Source organism: Monodelphis domestica, chromosome 1 (assembly GCF_027887165.1).
Source record: "Monodelphis domestica isolate mMonDom1 chromosome 1, mMonDom1.pri, whole genome shotgun sequence".
NCBI classification, from domain to species: Eukaryota; Metazoa; Chordata; class Mammalia; order Didelphimorphia; family Didelphidae; genus Monodelphis; species Monodelphis domestica.
Genome location: NC_077227.1, coordinates 79,746,542 through 79,765,363, shown reverse-complemented (window position 1 = coordinate 79,765,363; position 18,822 = coordinate 79,746,542). Strand labels below are relative to the sequence as shown.

The following is an 18,822-nucleotide window of genomic DNA, read 5'->3' as shown; positions in this document are numbered from 1 at the left end:
AGCTCCAGAGGAGAGTTAGTAGTTGAGGCCTTTTCTAGACTCCAGGCTGCTCCTGTGTTTTTTGTGTCATGGACCCCTTTGGCAGTCTGGTGAAGTCTAGGGACACCTTCCCAAAATCATGATTTTAATGGATTGAAGAAAAAGCTAAATTTCAATTAGAGGTTAATGAAAATAAAGATGTGTTTTTTTCCCCATCCAAGTTCAAGGACCCCCTAAAATCTATACATGGACCCCAAGTCTTATAAGAGCCCTTTCGCTAAATGATTGGAAAGGCAAAAGAACAAGTACTATTTAAACTCTGATTTATTTATTCAGCTCACTTCAAATCTGGTTTTGAGTAATTGTTCACTTTTGAAGAGGCCGTATCTGATTATTTTAACTCTCCAAGCCTCAGTTTCTTCTCTGTAAAATGGGCTTAGATCTGAGGGCCTCTGAGGCTCCTTCCTGCTTTTGCCTCATTTGGAAATCAGCATGGCTCCCTGCGGATGGGCTGGAACTATTAGGGCTGGAACATAGTCATCACACTTGGTAGTGGGATGTATTTGTGGTTAAGATTGCTGTTTGTAGAAGGTACTTTATTTGGCTTTAAGAAATGAATACTCTGTTGACAATAAGTACCTACTCCCCCCTCCCCATCCCTATACAAAACAAAACAAGAAGAAATAAAAAGCTCCATGTCCATTTACCTTCATGATCACTCCAGGTGTTCTGAGGAGGAAGCCCTGGGGCCTGAAAGAACAAAATAAGGCTGTGCAACTTGGCAAAATTTGGAAACAAGCTCTTTATAATGCAGTGAGAAATCCTGGCAGAGTTATTTAAAATAGACATTTTAAGGGAGCATTTCTTCTCATGTGCAGTTGACACAATCAGTTTTGTGCAAAAACTATCTTTAAAATTGCAAAAATATTCACCAATTTAACCAACTATACATACATATACAGTTAGTTATTATATTTGTACACACATACACACATATATATATAATACCAACAAGCATAAATTTAAATGTAGAATATAGCTTTTCTCTGGCAAAAGCAATCACTGATGACTGTTTATAGCAATTCATTTGCTACTTTGCACCCAAAGGGCTAGTAAATACTGGTGACTGACACCTACGAAATGGATGATGATAATTATTGGCAATTGGTCTCATCCAGAGATTCCCAACCTACAGGATGAGGTCCTGAGGGACAAATGGCTATAGAAATCCATAAATCAGCAAAGACCTTTTCTGAATTGACAACATTGTCTTCAAGGAATCTCCAGACCAACTCATTTCCCAGACTCTTCCCAGAGTGTTAAAACAAAAGCCAGACAAAGATTGAATTAACTGTGAATTGGGTTTGCCTTTTCCCACAAGGAATGAGTTAAAAAACAAACAGTAAACACATAAGCCAGGATTAGCTAACAACAACCAAAAACTTTAAGTAGCACATCTCAATCACTCAAGCATTTGTGACTATTGCTATCCCTTCTTTTCTAAGTCTCAGTTAACTCCTATAATCAGAATGTCATTCCTCCCCCCTTTTTACTATACAAACACCCCACTTTCTGTAGTTCATCAGGAGGTCTTGGAGCTTTGGTTCTATGTGCCTGCCCAGGAATAAGACCTTTTCACAGTAATCTTTCTTGATTATATTCTCCTTGTTCCAATTAAAGACTCATACTTATAACCACATTGGTACTTCTGATTTTTTCCCATGTTGAGAATATGTTGAATTAATAGTAATAATTAGCACTAATACAGCATGTTAAGGTTTATGAACTGGATTACATTTGTCATCTTACACGATCCTTTCATCAACCCTGACAGGTAGGTGCTATTTATCCCCATTTCTTTTTTACAAATGAAAAAACCGAGACCGAGAGAGATTAAGAGATTTGACTGGGGTCCCACAGCTAGGAAGTATCTGAAATAGGAATCCAACTCAGATCTTCTTGATTCCAATTCTAATACTCTACTGAACCATGTCGCTCACATTGATACATATTTCTGTTTTTTCAAGTACTTAGAGGTACTAGAGTAGTTAGTTAAATCCAAATTCACTTAAAAGTTTTAACGAGATGGGTAAGTAGAAGGAAGATATAAACTGGAGCTCTACCCCACAATTCCTCCATACATATATAGATAATAAACTGACATAATCCTGATTGGGAACTCCAAGAAAAGTCAGCGAGTTACTTTTCCAGCCCAGGTCAGCAAAGGGAAACAGAGTTCTACAGACACCAAGGAGAAGGTCTAGCCAGGGTTGGTTGCTTAAAACATTCTATCATAAGGAAAGTCTATGCCCGAGGGCAAGAAGAGGTCCCAACTTGGGCAAGAAGAGGTCTCAACTTCAGTAAAGAGGGGCATGGTTGCATGCTGGGTGCAGGAATAAGTCCCAACTGGTAGCTCTGTTGCTCACTAGTCATTTCTGGATCATAAAACCAGGGCTAAGGAAAAGACCTAAACCCAGGAATGGAATTAAAGAGCTAAAAAAGCAGAACTTTGGCTACATCTGAGCAAGAACAAGAAGCAAGTTAAGAAGTAAGCAGCAACTGAGGGACTCCCACTCTAGGAACAGAGTGGGGTCTCAATTTTGGCTTCTAGGAATTCTAGATCAAAGAGGAACTCTGAATCAATGGTGTTTTCAAGCTAGTTCATAGTAGCTAAGTCCAGCAGTATTCTACTAGAACTATAGGCAGGGCAAGCCCACACTTATGCTGCTCAGACCCAAACCAGAAACTTAGAAACTTGTGGAGGTCTTGTAAACCTTAAAATTTCTTAGACTTATAAATGTTGGAAATTTCACCATTGGGAAATTTCATACTTGGAAAATTTCATACTGATAGTGGGAACTCTATTGGAATGTGAATCCCATTGACAAGAGAGGTTCCTCCTCCTCCCTTCTTAAGATTACTTTAGGACAGAAACCTTTTGCTGAACAATAGAAAGGGCTTTGACCTATGCTTAAGCATAGAACAGGAAGTTCTTTGAGTCATGATTGATTTTAGAATTGATACAATAGAGATACTTGGAATGACAGAACCAGGTCTTGGAACTTACAATCTCCACCCTACTCAGTCCTAACAGGATTTAGGAAGGGATGCAGCATAGATCAAAATTTAATTATTCCAATCTCCACCCTACTCAGGGTAACAGGATTTAGGAAGGGCTGCAGCATAGATCAAGATTTAATTATTTGAGAATATGACCTTCAACAGACATGTGCAAAGCCACAGACCTCTGGGTGGTCCTGGGTTAAGGTAGAGCCACCATTGGCACAGGGAAGACATGGACAGTGATTGGTAGATGTGAGAACTGAGGGGAGGGAACTTGGATGGTTTCCTTAAAGAGAGAGGGGTCTGAGGACTAGAGGGGTTGGTTGGAGAGGTGCTCTGAAAAGCTTGCTCTGAAGGAAGCTGGAGGTGGAGGCCCCTGAGACTGTTTCTCCATTTTGGTCACGTGAGTGATAGGGACTGATCTCTTTTCTTTGCCTCAGCTATCTAAGGGCTTGGGCCTTTTGGCCCAGCCTAAACAGAGGGGGGGTATTTAAGCCCTATTCCCTTCTCTCCCCTTTCTCTCTCCCTCTCTCTCTCTATCTCTAATACCTTTCTTCCTCCTGTTTGTAATTAAATTCCATAAAAGGTTGACTGCTAACTTGAGTTTTCATTAAGGAATTACATAGCTGAATTCCTTGGCGACCTTAAATTAATATATATCAGTCTTTTAAAGTGATTTCCTTGTCACAGTCTGTCCTAAAATTCTGAAATAACACAATAGTGAACACCAAGAAAATAGCAACAGAACCAGCCCAGACATTTTCTCCATAAGTGCTTAGAGTCTAGCCCTACTATAAAGTCTGATATAAGAAAGCAGTCTGAAAGAATAAGCATTTAAAAAAAGAATCCCACTATAAAAAGTTATTATGGTGACAGTTATACTCAAGACACAAAACCAGAAGGCAGAGAATTTCTCCAAAACATCTTTGAGCAGAGTCTTAAAATAAAATGCAGCTTGTGCAAAAATTAAATAGAATTTCTAGAAAAGATGAAGCAAGAATTTTTTAAAGTTTAGTTAAAATGTTCTTACAAATGAAATGAGAATGTTAGGGGAAAAACTAGAAAAGAAATAAGAATAATAGAAGTAAGAATTAGAAAGAGAATGAACAGATACAAAACTTGACTCAATTAACAAACTCTATGAAAATAGAATAGGCCAAATAGAAGCTAATTATTCCATTAGACAATAAGAAATGCTAAAAACAATGCCAAAAGTCTGAAAAAATATGACATGTTACAGTATCTCATAGCAAAAATAACTAATCTAGGAAACAGATCAAGGAAATTATTTAAGAATCATTGGAACCAACTTAAAAAATCATAAAACCTCATAGTTCTCTTAGAACCAGAGGGCAAATAAAAAAAAATAGAAAGAATTCACTGGTCATCTCCTAAAAGAAATCCCCAAATGAAAACCTCCAAGAACATTATAGCTAAAATTCAGTTTCCAGGACAAAGGGAAAATACTGCCATCTGCTGGTCACAATTCGAGAACCAAGGAGCCACAGTTAGGCTCACACACAATTTAGCATCTACTACTATGAACTAGCAGAGATCTTGGACTACAATATTCCAGCAGGCAAAGGATATAAGTTATAGCCAAGCATAACTTACCCAGGAGAATCCTATAGGAGGAAAACATGGTTCTTAAATAAATAGAAAACCTCCAGGCATTCTTGATAAAAAGATTAGAGTTTTGTAGAAACTTTTAAATGAAAATACAAGAATCAAGAAAAACATGAAAAGGTCAACATGAGCAAACTAAAGGACTAAACATGGATAGTTTACATTCTGATATGCAGTGCTTATATACATATATGTCCTTTCAGAACCTTATTTTCATATCCCATCATTATGGGAGTGATTCTATTATGTTTTGATGATCTTAAAAGAAAAATGGGAAGGCAGAGAAAGAGGAATACACTGAAATGTGGGGGCCAAGGGAGAGGACAAGCAAGATAGAAAAACACTCATATAAGTGGAGTGCATAAATAGAAGACTATAAAAACAAGGAGGAAGGGATGAGAACAGCTGACACTTGAAACTCATGGTCATCTGAACTGTTCAAAGGAGGGAAGAACACATACATTTGGGTACAGAAATATACTTAACAGGAAAACAATAGGAAAAGGGGAGAAAATAAAGGGAGAAACAAGAGTAAGGGTAGATAAAACAAGGGATAAGTCTTAAACAAAATAAAATAATCAACAATTACAAAAATATTATAGCAGCACATTTTGTGGTGATAAAGAATTGGAAAGTGAAAGTAAAGTACCTATAGAATGGGGAATGACTGAACAAGTAATAGAATGTAAATGCTACTGAATACCATTATGCTACAAGAAATGATGAAAGGATGGTGTCAGAAACACCTGAGATTTGTATGAACTGATTCAGTGTGAAGTGTACAGAACCAGGAAAACAATTTATACAACAACCAAAATATTGTAAAGACTTATTGTAATACAATATTGCAAATAACTTTGAAAGACTTTGGAACTCCAGTCAATGCAATGACCAAGCACAAATTCAGAGGGATTTTGATAAAATATGCTACCCACCTCATGTTAGTGCTGGATTCAGAGTGCAAACTGATACACATTTTTTTCTTGGATGTGGCCAGTGAAGGAATTTGTTTTGCTTAACTATACATATTTGTAATAGAAATTTTGTTTTCCTTTCTCTTTGAGGATGGGGCAAGGGAGAAGCAGAAGGTACAATAGTAAACTTTCATTTATTAAAAATTAATACAATTTAAAGCATTACTGAATTCAAAGATACTTTTACTTATAAATTTTTCTCAATCAATGATGGCTCATAATGCATATACTACCATGTAGATGTTCATAAAAATTCTTATGTGAAAAGGCATCCTCATTTTTGTAAATGTTGAGATGATGGGTCCAGTGGCTATAGACTATATTGGCCATCAGACTATCCTTCTCAGAATTCCCCTGCATCTGCATTTAGGTCTCATGTCTGTGTTTTCTCTTTTCTTAGAGATGGCAACTTAACATTCTAGATAATTTGGAAGGAGTAAGCAAAGGTGGGCGTTAGCTTATTAACAGATGGCCTTCATTCATTGCCACTTAGATAGGATCTTAGTTTTTATCATGCCCAAGTAATGTCAGCTGTGCTACCCTCTGAAATTAGCTCCATAATTAGTTGATATGGAATCCATACTTCAACACTTAGAATTTCTGTGAGAGTAGCCTCTTCTCTAGAGAGTAGAGATATTTACTAAGGCCATAGTGATTTTATACTCATTATTAAGGTTTCCACTATAACTTTATTCTCCTTAAGAGGCATAACTTCAGCTACATATTTACCATTGCTAAGTATGTCCACCTCAAGAAAGGATATCTTTGTTTTAGCTTTTTTGGGAAATTATTTCATCTTTTAACCAGGTTCATTATATCTCCAGAATGTTGAAGCAAGGTCAGAAATAAACCCTAAAGTTGAAGATAAAGGGATTTTAATATCAAAAGAATGTTAGTCAGCTATCCAAGTATTCTTTCCTAACTCTTCACACCTTATAACTTATATGTTGAAGAAATCAAAGTGTCTCCTGAAACTCTCTTAATTGGAAGACATCTTTCTGAATTTCAGCTGAGATAAAATAAGCCACAAACTAGTCAAATGTATATGTATACTGAGATAATGTCACAACCTAAGGGGTCTGCACTGAGTTTAGAAAAAGACCTAAAGGGTGAAAGAAGCCAGTGTTTGTTTGTTTTTTTTTTAGCACTGTTGGAGGGAAAAGATGCTCTGATTTCACTAGTGGTAGACATGACTCTGTAACCCTAGGAGTCAAGAAGGTCTAGATCAGTGGTTCTCAACCTTTCTAATGCTGTGACCCCACAATACAGTTCCTCATGTTGCAGTGACACCCAAGCCAAAAAATTATTTTGGTGGCTACTTCAAAACTGTAATTTTGCTACAGTTATGATTTGGAATGTAAATACCTGATATGCATTATGTATTCTCATTGCTACAAATTGAGAGGTTGAGAACCGCTGGTCTAGATAGAAATCAATAACCTTAAAGTTAAGAACACCATTAATCCAGCTACCATAGTTTGATGGAAATGTCTCTTGAGAACACCCAATTCCCTTTGTTATAATCTTATGTGTACTATCAATCTTCTGGCCTATAATTTGGTCTCTTGCATGCTATGCAAAAAGACTAACATCCATGGATCTAAGGTTACTTTAAATTAATAATTGACATTCTAGTTTGGGAGTTAGTGTCTCTCTTCTAGACCTCTTGGCACACACCTGGAATCCCAGCTAACAGTGTCACTGAGCTTAGTAAATCTCATGAGCTCAAGAGTTCTGAGCTGGAGTGGGTTATTGATCAGATATCTAAACAAAGTCTGACATCAGTGTAGTGAGACCCTGGGAGTAGGTGGCCACCATGTTGCCTAAGGGGGGGGGAGAACAAATCCAGGTATGAACAGAATAGGTCAAACCAAGCTCTTGTACCAATCATTGTGGAAATGGACCCTGCATTTCCAGCTTGGGCAAGATAGAGAGACTCAGTCTTATAGAAAAACAGCAATAACAAATCAGTGTCTCAAGTTTGATCAATGTGAATGTATATCTCAGTCTGATTTCCTCTGAGCTGATAAAATAGAATTCCTGAGGCCTCAATTTGACCTTAGAAGATCTCATCAAGGCATAATAACTATTGTAATAGACACTCCTGTTAGGATATTTATGGTAGCAGAGAGGCATTGGAGTGATAACACCAGTAAATAAGTTAGAAGAAAGGCAAAAGTTTGCACTCCTCCCCTCACCCCACTTCCTGTCTTTCTCTCAGTTGATCTTAATGGCTTTTCTCAGTATGGTAAGTTATTAGAAGTTTCAAAGGACTAATCTCACACTATAACTCTTATATGAAAGGGGTTTCATTCTTAATTTAGGGGAATTAAGGGAGGAGGGAGAGGGAAAAGGGAAGTTAAGGTCTCCCTAATCTCCTATGGGGTTCAATACAGGGAAATAAAGTTATTTGTCTGTGAGGGGATATTGCTGATAAACTGAAAAGATTCTTCAGAGCTAAGCTCCAATCTTTTCAATATCGAGTCAATGAAGTAGCCAGGAATCCAGAGCAAGCCTGTCTCTCAGTTGATTTTTCCTCCCAGGCAGCAAGAAGAAAAGTCTCCCCTTCAGCTGCTGGTTTTCTCGACTGCCTTCTCATCAGATTCTATTGGAATCTTCCTTCCTTCAAAATTTCATTTCTTGCATCTGCTTGCCAATATTTCTCTGGTTTGGTAATCTCTTTTTCACAAATCCTCACTTCCTTATTTAGCAGAATTACAACCAGTGATTCTGCATCAGTAATTCATGCTTACCTTTTCATATTATTATTAAGAATTCCTACCTATATAAACTCTGGAATTATACAATTTTAACATATTCCTCTACCTCCCAAAATAAAAAATCGTAACCCATTTTCACTATTCTGATTATCTAATTCTGTTCTAAGGTTTGGGTTTAAAGGAAATGGTATAGGTCATAGAAATGCAATACGGAATCATGATTTTAAACACAATAGCAACCAATGCAAAAATTTAAACAATATTTATAACAGCAATGTAACTTCATGATTTCCTAATGACTATAGCTTGTTCTAAGTAAAAGTTTTATAAACCACAACTGTTTATAACATTATTATATAGCTTAACTTATATTAAATATGCTATTCATCTGTCCCTAATTCATCTAGTTTTGAATAACTTCCCTAAATCTTTCCCTGTGTGCTAGTAGTTAGAATGTCAGTAACTTAACCTGATAATGTTAGAATGTTAATTCTATTAGTATATACAAATGTACATAGGTTTGTCTATACAAATTTTATATATGTGCAATTATAATACAATTTTGTATGTGATTTCTGTGCAAAATCATGCAGATAAAAAAATTCCTTGTCTGTTTGAATTTTCCAAAGAAACTTGCAAGTATATCAGTATGAATTTTGTGTGTTGTAGCTATGAAGTGTTTTATACTCACCCAGTCCATGAGATTCTTTCCCACAATGTGCTTATGTGTAGTTCTATATATTTGCACGTACCTATGTGTGAAGTTAACACATATGGCACATTATTATGTGACCTCATTGCCCAGTTCAAGATTTCAAAGTCTTTCCATATCTTTGGTGTTGATTGAAGAAACATACATGTCTTGGGTTTTTAATCTGTGCAGCATACACATGTTGTCTGTTGTCTCACCTTGATTGAAGTCCCGTGTTCTTTAATATTCAGGGACATGCATGTGTGTAAGCTCTCCATATGCATGTATGTAAGATTGATTTTTTGTTTGCTTGTGCATGGGAGTAAGTTTGAATTCTTCATGTGTGCCTGTCAGTGTTTATGAGTTGGTTCTTTGTGTGTGGAAGTATGCTTTTCCATATGATAATATTCATGTGTGGGTGTATGTAGTATGCTGTACTGTATAAAATTTTCAAGATATATTTTATGGTTTTAAAATATGATATATTATTTGATGTTCAATTTCACAAGGGGTTTCATTTTATGTAAAGTTGCTTCTTTAGGATGTTCATATTAAGAGATTATCTTGACTTTTGAGTGTTACTTGGAGATAAAATTTTCCTTTAGCCTTTGGGTTTCTTTTATATTCTTGTTGGTATAGATATAATGGTACATGATATAATGTATTTTGCAGAGATGTATCTTCTTAGTGAAGTAATTTTGTTTAATTTTCATTGTTGTTGTAAGCAGAGACAAATTCTTATTGGAGCTATCATCTTCATATATGGGGCTTTTCATCATTGCTTTTGCAGTGCTTATTTCTGTTGTAACTTGTACTCTTGTGTCTTTTATTTGTGTTATTATATGCAGTGCTTTCATATTTGTTCTTCTTGTCTTCTCATGTATAGCTTTCCATATATAGAGACAATTGTTAGGGCTAATGGCAATATTGCAGATATTCCTTATTTTCTTTAAGTTGTTAATTCTTCTTCTTCTTCATTGCTGATAATGTTATGGGCATAATGTAGTTTTACATGTGAAGCATGAAACCATGGATCTTTCCCAGATACCTTTATTGAAGTAGGAGTCACAATATTCACATCTACAGGGCCTATTCATCTTGGTCCTATAAGAGATTCTCTATTAAAATTCTTGACATATACTCTATCTCCCTGTTTTATTTTATGCAATGAAAAATCCAATGATATTTTCTGTACTAGTAATCCTAGCTTCCTTAATTTTTCCAGTCTGTTTTGTATTTCAACTAGGTATTCATGGAGTAAACATTCCCCTTTTAGCATAGACAAATATGATGGTTTTGCAGTCCTGCCATGCCATAATGGTTGACCATATAACATCTCGAATGGGGGTACATGCAAGTCACCTCTGGGTCTTGTTCTTAGTTGAAACAATGCAAAATTGTAATAACATCTGTCCATTTCAAGTGTGTTTCTGAACAGAGTTTTTCTATTAATGTTTTTATGGTATTGGGAATGCCATACCTAGGAATTATATCTTTCAGTAAATATCTTACTACTGTAGCTGCATCATTTTTCTTAGCTGGATATGCTTCAGCCCACCTTGTCAGTCTATCCACAATAACCAGTGCATATTTATATTCTTTGTCTTTAGGCATGTTTATGTAGTCTATTTGTAGACATTGGAAAGGCATATAACTTAGAGGTCTGCCTCCCAATGCTATGTTCTTGAAATGTCCTTGATTGTATTTCCTACATGTGTCACATGCCTGACAAATTCTAATGGCATTTGTTTTTATCCCTGGTGCTATCCAGAAACATTGTACTGCATCTAAAACAGCTTGGACTCCATAATGACCTTTTGAATGGATCACACTACGTAGATGTTGGTACAATTTTCTGGGAAGAATTGGTTTCCCACCCTGAGCTACCCAAATGCCTTTGATTAATTTAGCACTGAGTTGCTCATTCCATGACTGAATTTCATCTCCACGGTAAGCTTTGGTAAGATCCTGCCTGTTGATCAGAGAGAAATTCAACACATGGTAGGGACCAAATCTCGCAACGTATTTCACTGTTATGTCTGCTCTTTCATTCCCAAGGGATATTCTGTCTTTTCCATGAGTATGTGCCTTGCATTGGATTATGGCCAACTCTTTTGGAAGTTCTACAGCTTTTATAAGATGGTCAATAAGTTTGCCACATGCAATTGGCTTTCCAGCTGATGTTATATAACCTCTGTTTTTCCAAATAAAACTGGTGGAATGTATGGTCAAAAAAAGATAAGAAGAATTGGTGTAAATATTCACTCTTTTGCCATTTCCAGGGCTTTGAGCACAGCTTTTAACTCAGTGCCCTGGTCACTAACATGACCTGGTAATGATGCATACCAAAGTGTTTTATCATTATTTACTACAGCTGTCCCTGTGATCCTTTGTCCTCTATAGATGTATGAGGATCTATCAGTGTATAATTCCATATCAGGATCAGTGAGAGATGTGTCTTTAAGATCTTATCTAGGCTTATACATCATTTCCACCACTTGGTTACAGTCATGCAGTGGTTCTCCACCTAATGGCAAATCTGGAATCAGAGTAACTATGTTTAATAGTGCAAATATATGAATGGTAATGTTGTTATTTCCAAGCAAAATGATTTCATACTGAGATATTCTTGCATTTTGTGAAAGAATGCATATTTTGCTATCATAATAGTTTTTCAATTTGGTATGCAGAATACACATATAACTTGCATCCCAGTACAATATCATATACTTTTTTCAGCATGTGAACAGTTGCAACAATGCTTCTCAGGCAGTGTCAATTCCTTGTACAACCAGGTCTAGGATAGAACTGTAAAATGCAATAGCCCTTAAATTTAGCCCAAAACATTGTGCCAACATTCCAGAAGCTATGCCCTTAGCTTCATGGACATACAAGTGGAACTCCTTTTTGTAATCTGGTATCCCTAAAGCTGGAGCTGTCAAAATGGCTTCTTTCAACTTTGACAAAGCATGTAGATGTTTTTTAGTTAATTTCAAAGGTTCTTTAACTTCATTCTTTGTCAAGTCAGTCAAACACTTGGTAATATGGGAATACTCTATGATATACTGTCTTGAGAAACCAGCAACCCCTAAAAATTCCATGAGTTGTTTCTTGGTACTAGGGATGCCTAGCTTCTGTATATCTGCTATCCTTTTACTTGAAATTTTCCTGGTTCCCCCTTCCAGGATAAATCCAAGAGATTCAACTTTTGGGAGTACCCACTGAATTTTCTTCTTAGAGACCTTATATCCTCTCTTATAAAGCTCTATCAGTAACCTTTTGGAATCTTCTAAACACATCTTTGGGTCAGGTGATGCTAGCAGTAAATCATCTATATAGTGTACCAGCTTGCTATGTTTGAAACTAATGTTAGCTTGAAAACTTACACTTGAATCACAATCTGCCATACCACTGTATCGGTGGTAAATGGCATTAAGGTTATAAAAGCCGTGGTGTTGGTTAAAAATGGACCAGCCTGAATTATCAGCTGGACTCTCTAACTCTTGGTCATCTTTCTTCTAATGTCAATGAAAAGTTGTCCAATACCAATAGATGTTACAGAAAAGATAATATCATCTTATATCAAAACCACAGATTCAAAATCAACTTACTGTCTTCAGCTGAGTTGGCGTTTTCTTTCTGGGGAATAAAAAAAAAATCAGTTGTAGAGAAAATTTATGAAATAGTCCAAATAAATTTAAACCAAATCAGTAGAAGTAAAGGTCCTACAGAGCTATCTCTTTTTGAACACAGAAGAGGGAGTGAATTATGCTCTGCTGGTTTGTGGAGAGTTCAAGGGAAATCCAAGTTAAATGCCTTTAGTTGTGTGGAAAAAAAGTTGAAGCTTCTGAAAAATGCCTGGCAGAAGACTATTGACTAACCCTTGGCCAGGTTCAGAAAGGAGACCAGAAATAGCTTACAACCATGACATATCTTTATGGTGTGCAAAGGCTCTTGACACATATATTATTTCATTGGACTCTTACAAGCTTACTATTGTGGTTAGCTTCACTGCCCTCAAATATAAGTGCTCAAGGTGCAGAATTGATATTCTAAAATATGCCTGTATAATTGCCAAAGATAAAAAAGCCAAAAATTTACACAGACTCTAGTTATGCATTTGGAATATGATATACAGTGGCTATGCTATGGTTCCAAAGAGGGTTTTTAACCTCTTCTGGAAAATGTATCACAAATGCAGAAATCTTTAATGAAGTTCTTTCTGCTCTCCAGCTACCTGAAGCCCTAGCTGTAGTTCACTGCTCTGCCCATACAGGTGGAACTGACCCTATCTCTAGAGGGAACCACCAGGTGGATACTGCAGCAAAGCTCACTGCCTTAGAAGGACCTGAATTGATTTTAACTTTGGCAACTAGTAACGACTCAAATTTATTACTCTCTTATAATGAACAGGAAGTGAAAAGGTGGAAACAAAAATTTAAAGCAAAAAAGATCAATGAGGTATAGGTGTCATCTGAAGGAAGATACCTACTCCCTAGAAGTTTTTTTTTTTATCAACAACTATACTTATCTATTCACAAAACAGCCACTTTGGCACCCAGGGCATTCTGGGCTCTTTTAAGAAAGTATGACTAGCCCCTGGAATAACTACCATAGCCTCTAAAATATGTGTAGCCTGCCCCACTTGTCAAGCCTATAACCAGTATGCTTTTCATGGTAAAACTTTTGATGGATGTCCTCTGGCTTACATACTTTTTGAGCATTTACAAATGACTTTATTACTATGTCTAAGGCAGGACATCATAAATTTTGTCTGGTCATAGTTGATCAGCTGACCAGATGGTCAGAACAGTTTCCTAGCACCTGAGTCACAGCAACTTTTGTTGCCAAAGTGCTTTTAAAAGAGAGCATTCCTCACTTTGGCCTGCCAGCATGAATTGATTCAGACAAGGGAATTCGTTTTACTGACTCTGTTGTATATCAAATTTATTCTTGTTTGGGGATCACTACCAAATTTCATGCACTGTATCATCCCCAGAGCTCAGGCCAAGTTGAGAGGATGAATAGAAACCTTAAAGGCTATGATAAGAAAATTGTACACTGAGACTTACTTAAAATGGCCTGAAGTTCTCCCTCTAGCTCTGTTTTATCTTTGAAGCAGGCCCAGGGGAGATCTACATATCTCATCATTTGAGATGCTTTTTGGACATCCCCCCATACAGGCTAAGCCTTTTTCTCCTGCATATACATCATTACTTGGGGGGGGGGAGAAGACACTTCTATTGCTTCACATATACAGGACTTACAAATCACATTGCAAGAACTCCATGAATCTGGAGCTGTATTACAATCAGAACCTCTGGATTTCTCACTCCATGACCTTTACCCAGGAGACAAGGTATACATAAAGAACTTCCAGTGCACTGGAGGAACTCAACCTGCCTGGGAAGGTTCATTTCAAGTACTGTTAATCACTCGAACAGCTATTAAAATTAGAGAAAAGGACTCTTGGAATCATTGCTCACATGTAAAACAGGTAGCTTCTATTGACACTAATTAACTGTATCCTATCATTGTCTTTATTTATACTCTCCTCCTATGATTGGACTTGAGATAATGCCATTATAGAATTCCATAGAAAAGATGGACACAGTGAATTCCTGAAGATTTTTATTATTGCTTTTCTTTTCATTTGCAATAGACTATTTTAATTTTTTCCTTCTTTTTCTTGTATTTGAAGTAAATAGAATTATTATTATTTTTCATTTTAAAGGATAATTTTATAATATAAATGCATATCCAAATGCTTTAGACTATAGAAACCTGCTATTGATTTTTTTAAATTATGGGACTTGTATTAATGATTGTGTCTGATATCAAAACAAGGGATTACAAAAGAGCCACTGTACAGTGCCAAGAAGCACAAGATCAAGGAGATCAACAATCTTTGTGAGATTGATGAGGATGTGCACCAATACAGAGGACTTGTTTGAGGTTTGAGGAAGCAGCTGTTTGACAATGTCAGATGCTGGATTTCCCCCATGCCACATTCCAACAAGTACCTTAGTTTGGCTGCTATTTTGGTTCCCCTATCCCTAAGATCAAAGGTAAAATCAGACCAGGGAATCATATTTCCCTTTTATAGCAGAATCTAGACCCTTTTTCTCTTTTATAATATGGCAATTTTCTGTAGTTCTGGCTGCCATTGGGTAAGGGCAGTATTGCTATATTTGTCATTTATATTTGTAGGACATTAATCATTTTAATTGGGTCTTGTTAGTGATCGAAGGACTTGTGAGTTTGTTTCTTCTTTTTTTGCTTATAATTTATTATTATTATAGGGGTAATCCTGATGATGGTTGGCACTGTCCTCAGGGGGGATTGTATAATGGTGGTCATAAAATCCAGAGTTTGGAATCTTTTGGAGGAATTTTAGAAGAGACTTTTCAGCACCTCAAATTGGGAAGGGGAACCTTTGGAAGAGGGTGCCACAGAGATGCCTGTGGAAACCACATGCTGCATCAAGAGATCCAGAATGAACTAAACTGAAGGGGGTTGAACACATTCATTCTGAATGTAAATTCTTATACCAAAAGGGACTGCCCCCAATTGGCTTTTTGTCAATGTCTATTAATTATTGTTTTTTTCCTTTCTCTTTTATTTCCCTCTTGTTCCAAGGTTGCTAAAATTTGCCCTTAGAAAGTACAATGTTTTATACATCATTAGTAGGAGAATCCTTAGAAGTATAGGTTGGTTATTTGAAAAGATCCATTGGGGAGACTAGGTGTCTCCCAACAGAATCACAGTGGGGATTGTGAGAAGTGAATTTGTGGGTTGATTTGATCAGTCAGAGATTTGAACTTCCCTTCCATTTGTTTTGAATTTGGGTCAATCAGTAACCATGAAGTTGATCCCATAGGCACTGCCCCCCTGGGTGGTGCCAGGCTCATTGAGGAATTGGAATTGGTTCCTGTGGAGTGATGTAAGAGAGCTAGTGGGTGTAATAGGGATTTATAAGATGGGACCCAGCAGGAGGTTGGGTCCTAGGGAGGGCAACTGGAGCTTCTAAGCGCAATGAAAAATTTTAGATCTCTAATTTAGTTTCCTGAGGTTTCCCCACTGGGCTCCTCTGAAGGGGTCCCTCACTGAGGAGGCTGTCCCCTCAAGGTCCCATAATTGTATTATCTGTCTTCTGATGATTGGGACTCTTACCTTTACTTTGCAAAAAAAAGACCCATGAGTCCATCACCATGGAATGATGATAATTCCTGAGAAACTATTGATCTCCAGCTCAGTCAGCTACAATAACAAGCAGTTATTTAGCTCTTACTATATGCTGAGCTGAATTCCTGAGGCTGATGCACTAAGAATCCAGAATCATCTGAAAAGGTGTAGTGAGTAACAATAATAGTCCAACCTTTGAATCCCATTGGCTTTTTTCTGTTCTGGTCATCTCCCCTTTAACTTGAATAAGAAGCAAAATCAGAAGAACCTACTTTTGTTCTTCTGCTAAATTATTTGTGGAGATGAGCCCATTCCCTTTTGAGAATAATTCTCCTCTGCTTTCATATAGGCTGGTCCTCTTACCCTCAGAGGGGAGATACTGAGGTTCAATATCTCCTTTTTGTGATAGGTACTTACAAGGCTCTTGGCAGAGGTGATGGGGCTTGAATTGATGAAGGAGACTTGGGTTCCCAAGCTGTGGCATGACTGCTATCATCTGAGCACATATGAACATGAAAGATAGTCATAAATCTTCAGAACCTCAAATCGAATTTTCACAGTGAAATAAAACCATTTTTTAGGCCAGGGAAGAAACACACATTCAGCCTTTTAAGTAATTTTTAACCTTTAAATAATATTTTATCATTATTATAATCTTAAAAGTTAATACTGATATAGCACTTTATGACATGCAAAGGGCTTTACTGCCATGACTTCATATAACAATAATAGCAGCAAACATTTATATAGTACCAGTTATGGATCAGGCTTTGTACTAAGAACTTTACAAATGTTATTTCATTTGATCCTCAAGGAGGTAGATGCTATTATTATTCTCAATTTACAGTTGAAGAAACTGAGGCAAATGAAAGTTAAATGGCTTGCCTGGAGTCTCACAGTTAGTGTTTTGGACAGATTTGAATTCAGGTCATACTGACTCCAGGTCCACTACTCAATCCACTGAGCAACCTAGCTGAGCCACACAATAACATTGGGAGGTAGCTAATATGGATATTTTTGTTTTGGTGCTAGACCTGTTATTTCATTGGAATAAGGAGGTCTCAGATAAGGAAAGTCTGTCTAACAACACAAAATGACATCCACTCTGTAATTTATAGAGTTAGAGAGTTTCTTGGAGCCCTGAAAAATTCTCTAGGGTCCCAGAGCAAGTATGTACCAAAGACAGACTTGAGTTCAGGTCTTTTTTACTAGGATGCTATCTCTTGACTATCAGGTAATATTATTTCCCTCATTTTACAAAAAATATTTGTGAGCTAGTCAAGTGAGTACTTCCTTCACAGACCCAGATAAACATCTTTTCCCACATTAATAGAGGGTTCTGCTTCCTTAGAGATTTTCCAACAGAATCTAGATGACAACTTGTCGTGTATGTTGTGATGGAGATACACATTGTTAAAGGTTAGGCTAGATGACCACTGGGGTCTCTTCTAATTCTGAAATTCTGTGAGTCTGTGAATCTTGGCACTCATCTCTCCTTGGGACAATGAGGAGGAATTGTGACCTCACAAAATAGGACATAATTGTTTCATAGAGACAACTGGGAGATAAAGAAGCTAGACAAGAAATGGGAGGGAAGGCACGCCTCAAAGTCTGCTTAGTGAACGAAGAGGAGGGAAGAGAAGAGATAATCACAGGGCATCTGTGCTTATTATGAGGCAAGGGTAACACAGAGGAACTGGGTTTGAGATAGAAAGAGAAATTTGGCATAGGGGAGATCAAGAGAGGAGAAATGAAATGATAAGGAAAAATAATTTAGAGACATGCTGTCGCCACGTGCCATCTGAAGTAGGACTAGGAATTATAAGCTTTGTCTCTGCTCTCACAAGGCTTTTTCTGAATCTTTTCTTGTTGCCTGACTAGGATCTAGGGGTCTATTAGTCACTGGGTCTAATGTGGGAGTAACATAAGACTTTGAAACCAATGACTATTTCTATGTAACACCACCATTCCCCAGGGCTCCCATGTCACTAATTTGGGGGTTATCTTGCACTATTTTCCTCACTTCTAATGTGTTTTCAGCTACTAGATCCTGGTGGCTTCACCTCCACAACTCTTGATCCTATTCTTCTTTATTCCCATTGCCACTAACCCAATACTAGATCTCATAATCTGTCTGTGATTTAAGACAGGAATAGATAGGTTCAGGAGAGATTATGGATGGGGATGGGGCAACCTTATCAGCATCTGTGACCTCATGGCAGGTAGGCATATCCTACCTATATGTCAGTTAACATATAAAATAAAGCAGTGTGCCGAGTGTTTTTTAATTCTGCAGATAAGTACATTTAATCTTCAACCCACAGATGAAACATTAGCTCAGTTACATTTGTTCAATTAAAAGATCCCCAAAGAGTGGTTAATTAATTGATCCTTCACTTAAAATATTCAAAACTTGACAACAGCGTTTTATGGTATCAATAACTACTCACGAGTTTTAACAGATGGTTTTTGGTATGGGGAAAAAGATGATGTCTGAAAAAGAAAAAAGAACCATGAGTCAAGAATTTTCTATCAGTGATTTTGTTTAAAAAAATCCAAGAATCTCTTTTGTGATTTGACAAAA

General features: G+C 37.0%; 1 protein-coding gene across 2 annotated transcripts in view; it reads right to left on the bottom strand.

The window, feature by feature from the left end:
- The window catches only part of BLNK (B cell linker), a 119,359-nt gene that overhangs the window by 13,398 nt on the left and 87,139 nt on the right, over positions 1–18,822 (bottom strand). For both annotated transcript variants that reach the window (XM_007478711.3, XM_007478712.3), the window contains exons 10-13: positions 18,689–18,731; positions 16,656–16,734; positions 12,665–12,692; positions 687–729 (exon numbers count right to left, since the gene is read on the bottom strand). In XM_007478711.3, coding sequence (XP_007478773.2) covers positions 687–729; positions 12,665–12,692; positions 16,656–16,734; positions 18,689–18,731 — 193 coding nt within the window. The remainder of the gene's footprint in view (positions 1–686; positions 730–12,664; positions 12,693–16,655; positions 16,735–18,688; positions 18,732–18,822) is intronic.